Source organism: Pogona vitticeps, chromosome 7 (genome assembly GCF_051106095.1).
Source record: "Pogona vitticeps strain Pit_001003342236 chromosome 7, PviZW2.1, whole genome shotgun sequence".
Taxonomy (NCBI): domain Eukaryota; kingdom Metazoa; phylum Chordata; class Lepidosauria; order Squamata; family Agamidae; genus Pogona; species Pogona vitticeps.
Genome location: NC_135789.1, coordinates 13,474,824 through 13,488,475, shown reverse-complemented (window position 1 = coordinate 13,488,475; position 13,652 = coordinate 13,474,824). Strand labels below are relative to the sequence as shown.

Genomic DNA, 13,652 nt, shown 5'->3' with positions numbered 1-13,652 from the left:
CACAGCTGGATACCGAACACACTGTGCTCTTCAGCTAACTATACATATACTATACGACCCCATTATCCACAGGGGATTGGTTCCAACCCCCCTGTAGATGTTGAAAACAGTGGATAATAGCAAACGCTGTACAGAGCATGGTAAAAGGGGAAAAATCCAGGAAAAAAGTACGTATTTTCACCATGCATTACCAGAACTAGCCGCACGAGGGAGCCAGAGACCAGGCTCTGTATGCCAACAACGAGACCACCTAGTGTGGTTTCTGGCTCCCTCTTGTGGTCATCTCTTCATAAAAATCTTTATTTTTATGAAAAAGAGTCAGACCACAGAGGTGTTCGTTGGCGGCACAATTAAACGGACCAAGGAAATTGAAATAAAATGGAGACAAGGAGGAGCACGGGCAAAGACAGCCTTAAATTTGAAAACAAGGTCACCGCAGAATGAATGGAAAGGCTCAAGACAAAACCAATGTTCGAAGGCAGTTTTCAAACCTACAGACCTTGGCGTCACCATGTTCCAATTCTTCCGCATTCTGTTCGCTACACGACGGACCTATAAAAAAAAATTGGATGAAGATTTTTGCAACAGATCATCTGCATGTTTGCAGTTGTCCATTAAAAATATTCTGCTTTCTCAATATAAAAAGAGCAATGATCCCACAGCACTCAAAATGCTTTAAGTGACAGTCACACGTCCTTCCCTCAGATGTCCGACTGGTGCAGCTGCTGGGCTCTGATCTACTGGACTACATATGTCTGCACACTGATCCATGGCATGGAGGGTGTTTTTTTTAATTTTATAAAATAATGTTTAGTGTTCAATGCCATTTTATTCTCTGCCCCGAGATCTCTAGCTACTGAGTGGGCTATAAACCATGAATAGTCACTAAACCAGGAAGTAAAGCCAAATATCATACAGGACAGGAACAGACCTATCTTGGCTTTATAAACAAGGCTGAATAATGTGAAAAATATAAAGGTACCAGCTACCTTTTGCAGCCTCTCTGGTCTCTGTAACAGGGGTGTCGTCCACTCTCGCAGGAATGGAGGCTCTCGGGCTGGCGTTACTCATTGGTAATTGTGCAGGAGTGCTACACTCTCCCCAGGAGAAGATGTTAAAGGTGTTGACGCAGGGGAGACTCTGAGAAACGCTGGCAGAATCCCAGTCTGATGCATCTGGAGGAGACATTAAAAACACACAGGAAGCACAATGGTCCACTTCTGTTCCTAAAACAGAGCCTATGGTGCACACGTTTCAAAATCAACAGACGGCTAGGTGGCAAACTGAATTTTAATTACATTAGAACCCCTCTCTCCGCTGGAAAATATTAGACAAAAAGGAACGGAAATGCCTGTTTCCGCAGCATTTTTAACAGCACTAACCACTAGAAGGAGCCAACGACAATACTATGTATACAATTTGTTACTTCTGCGCTTTTTTAACATCCACGGGGCTTGGAAGAGGTCCTTAGAACTCGTCTGCTGTGGATATGGGGGTGGGTGGGGTCCTACCGTATTTGAAAATTCATCTTTGTAAACAAATAATGCAAGCTCTCCAAAATAAAAATACATACTTGGAAGCCTCTAATTTGTGACCTTCTTTATAAATGCCTTCTTTTTTTATACCTCTTCCATAAAATTGGAATAGACAGAATTTTTGAGGCTACGCTATCTTTGTTTCAGAAAAATAGCACAAGAAGCTGTTACGGATCTTGCCTTTGCAATGTAAGGAAATATAAGGCAATATATTGCAATGTGTATTATGTTACATTACAAATATAATGTAACACACATTATTTTGTAATATAATGTAAAATACAGTTATCCCATTAACTTGTATCATAAACGTCAGCTGTGCTGAAACTTTCATGCATAGGATAAAAATAATAATAGATCACAACCTTCAATGTCATCTGCGTCATCTAAGCCGAGTTCTTCCATTAAGTCTGAAAAGAGAGGTGGAAAAGGACAAAATAAGTGAGCAGAGGTCCAATGTAAGACGTCCCAACCCTTCACCACCACCACCAAATTAATTCGCTGCTGGAAATTTCACCTGATTTCTGCTTTCCTCTGGTCTGGTCTTGCTGCGAAAGAGGAGAGGAAGCAGCCTCGTGTTCCAAATTCATTTTAGCCATTTCTGGCTGTCAGAATAAAAAGAAAACCAAGCACAGCTCAATGAACCTGGACATTTCACAGAGAATGTCTGTTATGAACAGGCGTCCTGGAGTGAATTCTGTATTTTAAGGGGCAATCTCCCTCTGCAGCTTGACAGGCAAGGTTCTGACCTTCGCTTCTCCAGGGAAAGTGGCCTCGGGCGCCGGCGCCGAGCAAACCCAAAAGAAAGGCAAATCCATAAAGCAAAGGCAAGAAAGGCTGAATCCGGATGGCGGTCCCTCCTGGAGGTTAGCTGAAAATTCAGCATCTGATTCAAATGCCTGCTCTTGATTCTGGCAATGACACTGTGGAAGCGCATTGCTCTAAGAGAATTCTACAAAGGAGGACCCCAGATCTGTGGAATCGGTATCCGCTGATTCACTAACCTACAATCTGAAAATATTAAAAGAAAAATCCTAAAAATATATATTTCTTTACATGAAGTTACCAAAACCGGCCATGAGAGGTTGCCAGAGGCCATGTGACATATAGCGTTCACTATTAACATAGCATTTGCTATAATTTGCGTTTTTCAGAATCTGCAGGGGAGCTTGGAACAGATCCCCTGTGGATATGGTTCCCTATTGGACATAACCTGATCTCTGATGCCGTCTCGTGACCAGTTCTGGTAAACTCATCTTTAGAAATATCTATTTTTAGCATTTTTAAAAAAATATTTTCAGGCCCATAGATAAGTGAATCAATGGATACTGATCCTGAGGATAAGGAAGACAACTCCTGTATTTGCCAATTGTTTAAAAAAAGCCAAAAAGGAGCCCCCCTCCCAGTACAAACTCAAGTCTGTAAAATTTCAACCGCATTCTAAAAATGGCCAGTGCACCTTCCTGAGTAAGAAGCAGGGAGGTGTAACTTTGTATAAGTTTCTTAAATTCTGTTTTCTGAAATAACCCAAAAGAATAGGAGGTCACAGAGAACATAAGAGTACCAGCAGGAATACATTGAAAGCAACCTGCAAGAGAGATCTCACCCCAAAGCACGGCGTGCCCTCTTTAAATTAACACACCCACCCATTTTCCTGTTCTGTACTTACCTTCGCATTGGCCGAGCTCCCTAAGAATAAAAGAGAGGGGAATTAATTGCACACTTAAAAACGAGCCACGTTTCCTGCAGCTCTTTCTCGCACCAAACACTTTGGAGAAGATTTCTGTCGTGAGACTCCTGACTGCTCACCCCATCGTGCGAGGGTGACTGGACAACCATTCTGCCCACCCCCTTGAGCCCTCTTCTGCACAAGGGCCTGCAAAACCAGTAGCATGAATAATGGGATACTGGAGGGGGGGGACCCTGGATAGTATGGTTTTAACATTTACTTGAGTGTCAATGAAAGACTTACGATCACACGGCTCTTCTGCAACGGCAGGCATCAGGGTCTTGATTTTGGCAGGAGAGGCGGGTGAGGAATCCACTGCCGGCTTTCTGGGACTTTCAGATACACCCTGTTGGAAACAAACCACAAGACGGATGCAGATCTTTGTCAACCTCAAGCGTCTGACGAAAAAGAAACAAAAGTTATTTATACAAAGTGGAAATAAAACTTCGATGACACTTCAATCTCTCATTTGCAGAGCCGAGAGAAGTACAACTTGCAAAACATCCAGCTGATGATCATAAGGAAACCGGGGAGAGCGGTAAGGAAGAAATCAAGAGTCTTCTCCAAATTTCTCACCACACGGTGATCGGAAAAAGTAACCTACCTCCGAATCCCAGGGAGATTCTGGGGCCTTCTCCTCGTCCTCCTCTTCATCCGCTCCTAATCTCAACGGAGCTACAAAATTAAGGATTGATGGATGAACCTTTTTGACAGAATATTCAATGCTCATCCTGGCACAAAATAACCCCAAACAGATTATGACAGTCCTATTGCAAATGGCAGACCTGGGTAGGGATGGGCACTTCCCCTGGTTCGGCACAGATTGGGCCCACAGTGGCTGCGGATTCTGTGGCCCGCCTCCTCCTCTGGTGGGGACCCACTCAGAGGAGGAGGCGGGGCTGGGGCGCTGCCTCTAAGTGGACACTTGCACACCAGAGGAGGCGGGGCTAGAACTGCCAAACATCCGTTCGTCCAAAGGACGAACCGGCACGAACGGCTGATCTCCAGTCCTGGCGTTGAGGACGACAGGACCCAAACCGCCAACTGCAGGATTTACATCTGATTCAAAATGCAAAGGACTGCATTATGAGAAAGAAGTTCACCCGGAGAACGGTCTCTGCTGGCTTCTGATACTTGCCGACGGTTTGCCAAAGTCGCCAGAGATGAAATGTCCCACAGAGAAACTGAATCAAGTAATTTGTGCTATAAACTGAGCAAAACGAAACAGCCCTACCCTTTTGAACACTGTCGTCTTGCGGGGAAATCTGGTTGAAGGAGATTGCATGGCAGTTCAGGTTTTTAGCCATGAAACTTGGATTTTTTCCATCTTCTTCCTCCTCCTCCTCCTCCTCTTCGTCCTCTTCCTCTTCGAAAGAGCCTTCCTAAGATAAAGCATCACGTTCATTGTTCATACGGCAATTTTAATGCAGCTTCCTCATCTGCCTTCAGGCACATTCTGTACACAGTATAGGCCAGTTCTAGAGAGCCACCTTGGGATCCTTTCGGGGAGAAAGGTGGGACATAAATATTTTAAATAAATAAACAAATATACTATCTCCCTTAGCAGCAAACTCTAGCAAGCTCAACAGAACTTACTTCTGAGTAGACATATAGGACTGGCCTGTAAGCACCTCTCCCTTCTCACTTGTGAGACTAAAAATGCTTTTCTAACTGAAATGCATCACTGATTCAACAGAACACTAAACACAGCAGGACCCTTGTATTTGCGGGAATCAGTACCTGCTGACTCCCTTTCCCACAATCTGAAAATACTACAAATATGAAAAGAAAAAATTCTAGAAATATAGATTTCTAAAGACGAAGTCTTCAGAACTGGGTACTAGAGGGAGACGGAAGGCATGCTATGTAAACCCTTAAAAGTGATTCACACTTAATTGCATATAAATAATTGTAATCCTGACAAAGAGTGTGGAAATGTGTCTTAAAGACTGAGGGAGTCCGCTCTGGACAAGGCGGTCCTGAAAATATTCTAGCCTCAAGTCACCGAGAACTTTAGAAACCCCAGATTGAGCAAGGAAAGAAATTGGTAGCTAGCAAAAACTATTTTAGCATCAAAGTGGCACAATACAACCGGCGTCCTACCAGTAATTATGTATGGTATATCAAGCAGAGATTTTACCATTCTTTCACTTATGTTTTACCCCAAGTCTAAACTTAATTTTCACCTTTTAGTCCCCTTTATGGACTCCACCATTCTTCCACCAGACTGGACTCAACTTACGCTGGTATCCGGTTGAAAAGCTTTCGGCTCTTCTTTCTCATTCTTTTCACTTTTCTCTAGCGGTGGCTCAGATGTCGCTTCCTCCGGTTCTTCTAGAGCTGATTCTGGTTCTTCGGTGCTCTTTGGATCATCCACCCAATTGGGACCCTCTGAATGCTGTTGTACGAATCGACACTCTTCGCACTCAGCCCCGGGATGAGGGCAATCGCCGTTTTCAACGACAGCACCCAGATTGGCAGGCCCCCTCCGGTTAGGATGGCTGCTTCCGGCATAGGGAAGTCCCGCCTCTGCTAGTGCGGTTGTTCTGGAAATCTCCATGGAAGAAACCGCCTTTCTGTGAAACCCCTCCTGAGCCATTCTGTCCTGACTCTCAGGGTCTCTGAGGCCGCTTGAACTTTCATACTCATCGGCCTGTCCGTAACCATCTCCCTTTCCCAATGATTGACTGGACAGCTCCTCGTTAGCCTTGGAAACGGCTGCATTTTCATCTGGACATTCGTAATGCCCGGCAACGAAAGACACGGGCCCGTCACCCGCCTCCTGCGTTTCTTCCTTCTCTATGTCCCGCATTTCTTTCCTACGGCTGCCAAGATCTCCTTTCTCTTTACATTCGTGACCTGCAAAACTTTCTCTCTCGTCCGCTTCCTTAAAAGTTTCCTCCACTCCATTTTCTATCTTCACAGGACTTTTTTGCCAGTTCTCCTCTTCATTTTCTTCACTGAAATTCTCCTGTTCTTCCTCCTCCTCCTCCTCTTCCTCCTCCTCCTCCTCCTCTTCCTCCTCCTCTTCTCCCACCCCCTCCTCCTCCTCCTCTTCCTCCTCTTCATCAAATTCTGCCTCTTCATTGTTTGCAGATGAATTGCTCGAATCATCTCCTTCCTGCTGATCAGGATCCACACTTTCCCGAAGTCCTGTATTAAGGGTGCCTTCTAATGACTGACGGTTTTCATTTTCACTGCCTTCACAAAATCATATTGGGGGGGGGGGAGGGAAGGAAGGTATAAAATACATTTGTGTAGTAAGACGTATGACTGAAATTTACGAATCAAGAAAATTACCTGCTTAGGGCTTAAGCGAGACGCCATCTGGCACTGTGTAGAAAAGGAACCAGGCGAGGAATGGGCAGGTTGAGGGAAGGACTGGACGTGGAACAGGGGCCTAGAAAAGGATTCATTGACACCTCCGGCGTCCGAAATTGAGCTATTCCGTTGTGAGTCCACTACAAGTTCTGATCGGAAAAGGCTACTTTTCTCGTCTACTACACAAAACACACACACACACACAAAGCACAGAAGAAAAAGTAAAGCTTTTTAAAATAAACAGGTAAGCGAGCCGTAGGGCATGGTCTGTTTTCTCAAAGCCACTTACCATTTGTCTTGAATTGCTGAGAGACGCTCATTAGCCGAGCCAAACTGGGCTTCTGCGGTTTCTAAAAGCAAACATTTAAAGAGGGTCAAGACTGAACAGCAAGAACAACGTTTGAACTTGGTCTGACGCCTGTTTTCATCCCTCATTTCTGATCCGATGTCTGAAATCGCCTAGGCTGAGAGATGGCAAAAGTCTGAAGGTAACCTGGGAAGCCTCGCTGTTGTGTTTTCCGAATCGCAGCCAAATACTGTCACCACTGTGCTACGCTGGGGCAAAATGTTTAAACCTCCTTATCAAGTGGAAAAAGCTAGCAGAAACTCACAACAAAGCCTTGAACGCCAGAAGTAGGAAAACACCAGAAGCCCCCACACTGAGCCTTTCTTCCACATTCCCTTGAGGGAGGACCCCCTTATCCGCGGGATCTGTAGGCACTGATTCACTTATCCACAGTCTGGAAATATTACAAAATAATAATCCTGCTGGATCTATCTGTCCCCGTAACAGGCCTTAGCCATATTAAAGCAACACCACCCTCACTCAAATCCACACTCTATGCAGCTCTAAACTTCACCTTAACACTGAAATCAAGTTCTTCCTCTTCTGAAGACGGCCAGGTATCGTCCGTTTTCCCAGAATCTCTTCAACGTTAAAAGAAAAAAAAAAAAGAATAAAACTTCTTTCCGGTTCAACTGACATCCGTCCATGGCTACTGGTTTTTAAATCTTACCTTACTGAATCTCCAGAAGAATGATCCTCAAGGACTGTTTCCCACAGAAACGCAAGAGAGGGAAAAGCAAAAGTCAAAGGGGGGAAAAATCGACACAGAAATTATTTCAGCCAAAATACATTTTGGGTTCAAGAAACATTATACGGACTGATCAGAAAAATGGAGATGGTGGCAGAACAGGGGGAAGGCGTTCATGTAATTTCTTTCCCTGCCGTCGTCTACCTCACCCCCCCCCCCAAAAAAGGACAGCTATAGCGGCTTCTCTCGTAGAAGAACCAGCCACTCAGGTAAGAGGCGAGTCATATTTGGGGGGAAAGGCCCCATAAAGAAAAGGTTAAGCCCTTCGCATTAATCTGCACCCTGTCCGCCACTTGAACTGACCCGCCGCGTCTGATCACACCAAGTAGCCTCTCTAACAAATCAAATAGCATACTATGGACATTCCTAAAAGCAAGACCCTGCAGACCGCAGCAGGTTCGCCCCACAAATACAGAAGCCTCTAAAACAAGTTATTCTAGATTTCACTCTTGGAGACGAGTAATACCTTGCCCTGAACCTCCGGCAGCCTGGCTGAGTGACCGATGCACTTCGCTGTCTGGTTGGGACAAGGTAGGCAATGAACAAATAAAAAGAGCAGATTCAGAAACGGGTACGAATACAGTAGGCACCCTTGTATCTGCGGGGGATCGGTTCCGAGCCCCCCCCCCGCGGATGCTGAAAAACATGGATAATAGCAAACGTGATACAGGGCATGGTCTCTGGCTCTCTCTAGTGGCCAGTTCCGGCAACATCATCTTTAGAATGATATAATCCTAGGATTTTTCTTTTAATATTTTCAGGCTGCAGATAAGAGAATCAGCGGTTACTGATTCCACGGAGAGGGGGCCCTACTGAATACAAATGCAAAAGCGCAGGAGGCTCGAGTAACAAGTTAATTGGGGAATGAAAAACCATATACTGAGATCAAGGAGGACAAACAACCCCCACAAATGAGGTATTTTTCCTCTCTCTTGCAATATTGAGGGTTGCCAGAAGCAGAACACCAAAATGGAGCGCGAGGAGATCAAATCAAATTATTTGGGCTTCCATTTGGGGATCACCAGGACCCCAGATTGGTAGATAATACTTTTTTCTCCCTTCTTCCAAAACTTGGGAGCTATTGAGAGCTCTTCCAGGTAAGCATGAGATTTCTCCACCAGTCCTGAGGAATGATGCATTCGAAATATAGAAACAAGGCGCTTCCCTCCCTCTAATAAGGGGCCATGGATGACTATGACAACAATTATTGCAATAACGCTTGCAATTAGCGTGTGCCTTACTATACTAATACATAGAAGAGAACTTGCACGTTTCCTATGAGGAAAGATGGCAAGAAATGGGCAATTTTGGCCTTGGGAGAAGAAGACAGAGGGGAGACTTGAAAGGTTGTCCTCCACAGGAGGGGCAGGATCTGTCCTTGAGTCTCCCAGAGGGCAGGATTCATCAGAATGGGCTCAAGCAACAAGAATCCAGATTTCGGCTGAAGATAACAGAAAAACTTCTTAACTGTTAGAGCAGCATGGCAACAGGAACTAAGACCTTGGGAGCGCTCCCATGCTGGGGGCCTTCAAGAGAAAACTGGACCCCCATTGGTCTGAGCTACTTGGATTTGGGTTCCTGCCTTGAGCAGAGGTTTTCGGACTAGATGCCCTCAGAGGTCCTCCTTCCAACTCAATTATTCTGTGATTCCTTGGCTCGCTTTTGCCACTAAAGGCACAAGCAGCTTCTGCAAACAGATCACTTATCCGGTCCTGCACAGCACGAGATTCTTCGCCTTCTTGCTACGAAAAGCCATACCTTCTATATTTGTCGCAGGTGCGCCTAAGGTAATAGCGACATCTCCAGTTCTGTCTGGAACTTTCAATACCGAGAAGACCTTCTGGTCATCAGACTTCCCTGATCCATTTTTCTGCTTGGAATATTCAGCGATATATTGAAGAAGGCTAACGGCAGAGAAAGAGAGAGAAATCATGGCTAAAAGATCTGGTCAAGATTTTTTATTTAATGTGCACCCAAATCAGAATAACTGATCAGCTCAGCGACGGAGACCCCACCTTCACGTGGAGAGATCTTTGGCTCACTATGAATAACCTCTCCCAGGCCATCCAATAAATCTGAGCATCTTGGGTTTCCTAGTCGGCGTTAATAAACCGTTTATTGGCTTAAAGGCACTCAGAGAGACAAAATTAGGAAGGCCTCTGAGAATTCCAGGCTGACAAATCATCTTCAACCGTTTTGGAGGGGAATAAAACCTTACATAGGATCATCGCTAAGCATCGCGTAGTCCTGGGCTGACCATCCGCTGTCGTCTTTGTGGGATACGTCCGAACCATAAGACAAGAGAACATGGGTCAAATCGCGCTTCTTATTGGAGGTAGCGATCAGGAGAGGAGTTCTGAAAAGAGAAGGAAACAGAACACGGAACCATTTCATGACGGCACATTGTTTATTTCTGCTATTTTAATACTTCTGGGTGGGTTCAACGGCCATCAATTTCTGTTCATTTTCATAATCGTCCAATATTAAGCAGCACCCCCATATCTGTGGGGTGATCAGTCCCAAAGCACCCCCAAGTGGAAAATGCAGATGATAGTGAACATTATTATAATAGTGAATGCTATACATAGCATGGTCTCTGGCTCCCTCTCTTTTTTCTAATATTTTATATTTTTTCAGGCTGCGGATAAGTAAATCCGTGGATACCAATCCTGTAGATAAGGGAGTCCTACTGTGCTACAGTCCTCAAATTATGAAGGAGGCATCAGCCAAAGGAGTCAGACTGTACCTTCCTGCATTATCAGTTGCATGCACCGAAGCTCCTTTTTTGAGAAGAAACTCTACCATTTCTCGGTTATTTTCAACTACCGCAACAATCAGGGGTGTGCTCCCATCCTGCAAGCATAAAAATAAACAAGGTATAAAGATCAGACATGAATTTTCCTATTTTTCCACGGAACAGGTAAAATAAGATGATGAAAAAAACCCTTATTTATGAGCCCCTTTTTTTCAAAGAAAAAAATAACTCACTAAGAACAATAAAAGTTCTACACCCAATCTGAAGTTCAGGAAAGTAATACTTATATGCTGTTATAGACTGTCAAGTTGCTTCCAAGTTTAATGACTCTAAACAACATTTGATTCACAAACTGCAATAAATCAAAATGTTCCCATATCCTTGACCTCGGGAAAAAGCTATCTTGCAGATCACAAACTGTTTTTTTAAAAGTCATGAAATACATTCAGCTGTCTGAAGAGCAGAAATATACAGTACCTAACAGTCTCAAAAGCACGAATAAGGACCACAATACATTATCAAAGTAACTCCCCTCCATTTCAGGACAAGGAAGCAGCCCAGACGCTGTTGCTGAATTCAGCTTGCAGAAGGCAAGTGGCATAGCTTCTGAGGACTCCTCGCTGGCAAATCAACAAGCCCCCCACTTAGGGGTCACTTAGGGGTCTGGGGTGCTCAAATCTGCTGGCTTGGCACACAGGTGAAAACTGAAGCAGGGACTCGTTAACAGTTGGCAAGAAACTACACCATTTGCCCTGCAGGAAGCAACAGGATTCTGACCTGTGTTTTTAAAGAAAGTATTGGTGTTGATCACGGAAGTTGGTTATTCAGAAAGCATTTTTCAGTCAGCTTGGCAACTGGAGGTTTCTTGGCCGTCCTTCAACGCGTGTGGATGTTTTTGCCCTCTCCTGGTTATTTCCACCCGGAAAAAGGAACATTAAACAGCTCTTCCACATCTTGGCTTTCAAGCCAGAATTTCTGGCCGAACTATACTAAGAAATATGGCTCATGCTTGAAGTTAGATCTTTCTTTCAAAATCTAGGTCAACATCCCAATGAAAGATGCCAAAGCAAGAATATTTTGACCAGGTTCAAAGGACGTTAAAAGTCATCGTGCTGTACCGTATTCTGTGCTTCAATGTTGGCGTTATGATCGAGCAGATGTTTGGCTATCGATATGCTGGAATTCAAGGCAGCAAAGTGGAGGGCAGTATTACTGTAGACGTCAACAAAATTAGGATCTGCTCCGTGCTCAAGCAGGTAAATGGCGCACAATTCTTGCTGACACTGTACAGCCTGAACGATTTAAGGAAAATGAAATGAACAATATCATACATGCAAATAAGTAACATTGTCACAGTTTAATGCCACATAAGATGTTTTAAATCGCTTGTCATGGTGTGGAGCAAACCGCCTCGGGTCCTTTTAAGAAGAAAGCTGGTGTAACGATATTTCAAGACAATCAATGAGACTTAATTTTCATACATACCTTCATTAGCGGAGACCTCTTGTCACCGTCGTAGATATTTAGCTGGCATTTGTGGTCGACTAAGAGAGCCACAATCTCAGTGCAGCCATTTGCGCAGGCCAGATGCAAAGGAGTTCTGGATAAAACATTGCAACAGATTTGGTCAGTGCAAAAATCAAAGTAATGCTGGCTTTTTCTTTCAGCTTTTTCTTTTGTCCATGGGGACACAAGCTTATGTTTTCCCCCAGTCAGGCCAAGTCAGGTTACCCAGAGAGCTTTGTGGGTGACTTGTAAAGTAACCTATGAACTATCCTCATATTGGCCAGCTTAAACGACCTCCTCCCAAGGCCACTGAAAGGATAAGGCGGGATAATCCCCACCTGCACTTCAATGTCAATAAAGGCCAGGTAGCCCTCAGGTTCGAGACAACAGGTAAAAAAAGCATTGCAGACATGGAAGGCGATAACTCTTTCCCTGTAATCCATTCAGGGCTAGCAGCAGCAGCAGCCCGTGTTGACCCCAATCCCTTCCCTCGTGCAAACCAGACGGGCATAAGAGGTCACACCAAGCAAGCGCACCCCCCACGTGTCCTCTTCGCCACAGGACGGATCCCAACAGCGTGACATCTAAAGACGTGCAGGAATCCTCCTCCTCGTCAAGGCTGCCACTGACTGAGCCTGGATTGCCTCCCTCATAAGGCAGCATTTCAGACAAGAAACAGAAAGCAAACATAAAAATACAGGGGAGGGGGAGATGGTGGCACGACAGATGACTAGCTGCTCTATTATACTTTGTGGATCACATCCATGTCCTCAGAGTGAGGTTATAAAACCACTCGTTTTATGTGACCCCCACGATCCACAGGATCAAATGGTTCGGGAGTCCAGCAGGCACCAGTGAAACTCGAACATAATGTGCTACTCAAGAGTCCAGCCACCCCCTTACCTTTCTTCTTGGGGGGGGGGAGTTTGTTTTTAATAGGGACTCGGGCTTGGCCCTCGGACTCACAGACTTGAACTCGGGACTCGGACCCAAGACTTTGGCAGACCCAAGGGGCGAGTCATTTCACGCAGGGGTGTATATATATAACCCTATACTCCATACGTATATAGAATACATATGACACCCTTTCTTAATCCTCTGTTCTATATATACAGAAAGACTAGAGGATTAAGAAATGAGGGGCTGGCTAGGAAGCCAAGGCTGGGCTCCCTCCGGGTCGACCTTGCTTCCCCTTCATTCCCACGTGTGTCCAACCCCGTGTGTGTGTGCGTGTGAATGTGGGTCGAGACGCGTGTCCGTGGGGAACGCGGCCTCCTCCCTTTCCCTTCTCCTTCTCCCCCACCGACCGACCGACCGCCCCTCCCTTCCTCACCGGCCGCCTCGGTCCCGCTGGTCCGGGTCCTGCTTCTGGGTCAGGAGCTGCCGGAGCCGGCCCAAGTCCCCTTCGGCCGCCGCCCGATGCAGCGGGCCCAGCTCCCGGCTCCGCACCCGGTAGGCCCCGGCGGTGGCGGCCCCGCTCCGGGACTGGGGCTCCGGCGGCGGGGGGGCTCCCTCCTCCTCCTGGCGCGCCTTCTTCTTCCTCCCCAGGCCCAGCATCTTCCTCATCTTCTTCATCCTCTCCATCCTCCTCTTCTTCCTGAGACCTCCGAGGAGACCTGACTGCCCTCACGGGCCCGTCGCCAGGGCAACGGCGGGCGCCCAGGAAGCGACACGCATGCGCCGGGGGCCAGCCGCTGGAGGGGTGCGCATGC

At 45.8% G+C, this 13,652-nt stretch overlaps 1 protein-coding gene across 14 annotated transcripts in view; it reads right to left on the bottom strand.

Annotated features, from left to right (window-relative positions):
• The window catches only part of ANKRD26 (ankyrin repeat domain 26), a 33,279-nt gene extending 19,647 nt beyond the window's left edge, over positions 1 to 13,632 (bottom strand). For 5 of the 14 annotated variants that reach the window (XM_020780967.3, XM_020780973.3, XM_020780972.3 and 2 more), the window contains exons 1-18: positions 13,274 to 13,629; positions 11,920 to 12,034; positions 11,553 to 11,726; positions 10,426 to 10,532; positions 9,898 to 10,035; positions 9,438 to 9,583; positions 7,602 to 7,635; positions 7,446 to 7,512; positions 6,875 to 6,935; positions 6,565 to 6,764; positions 4,499 to 4,646; positions 3,869 to 3,939; positions 3,508 to 3,610; positions 3,205 to 3,224; positions 2,053 to 2,140; positions 1,901 to 1,945; positions 990 to 1,175; positions 500 to 552 (exon numbers count right to left, since the gene is read on the bottom strand). In XM_020780967.3, coding sequence (XP_020636626.3) covers positions 500 to 552; positions 990 to 1,175; positions 1,901 to 1,945; positions 2,053 to 2,140; positions 3,205 to 3,224; positions 3,508 to 3,610; positions 3,869 to 3,939; positions 4,499 to 4,646; positions 6,565 to 6,764; positions 6,875 to 6,935; positions 7,446 to 7,512; positions 7,602 to 7,635; positions 9,438 to 9,583; positions 9,898 to 10,035; positions 10,426 to 10,532; positions 11,553 to 11,726; positions 11,920 to 12,034; positions 13,274 to 13,524 — 2,007 coding nt within the window. In that variant the 5' untranslated portion in view covers positions 13,525 to 13,629. Of the gene's footprint in view, positions 1 to 499; positions 553 to 989; positions 1,176 to 1,900; positions 1,946 to 2,052; positions 2,141 to 3,204; positions 3,225 to 3,507; positions 3,611 to 3,868; positions 3,940 to 4,498; positions 4,647 to 6,564; positions 6,765 to 6,874; positions 6,936 to 7,445; positions 7,513 to 7,601; positions 7,636 to 9,437; positions 9,584 to 9,897; positions 10,036 to 10,425; positions 10,533 to 11,552; positions 11,727 to 11,919; positions 12,035 to 13,273 lie in introns of those variants that run through there. The other 9 variants (XM_020780970.3, XM_020780976.3, XM_078379040.1 and 6 more) reach the window with 7 other exon arrangements.
• Positions 13,633 to 13,652: the final 20 nt, after the last annotated feature.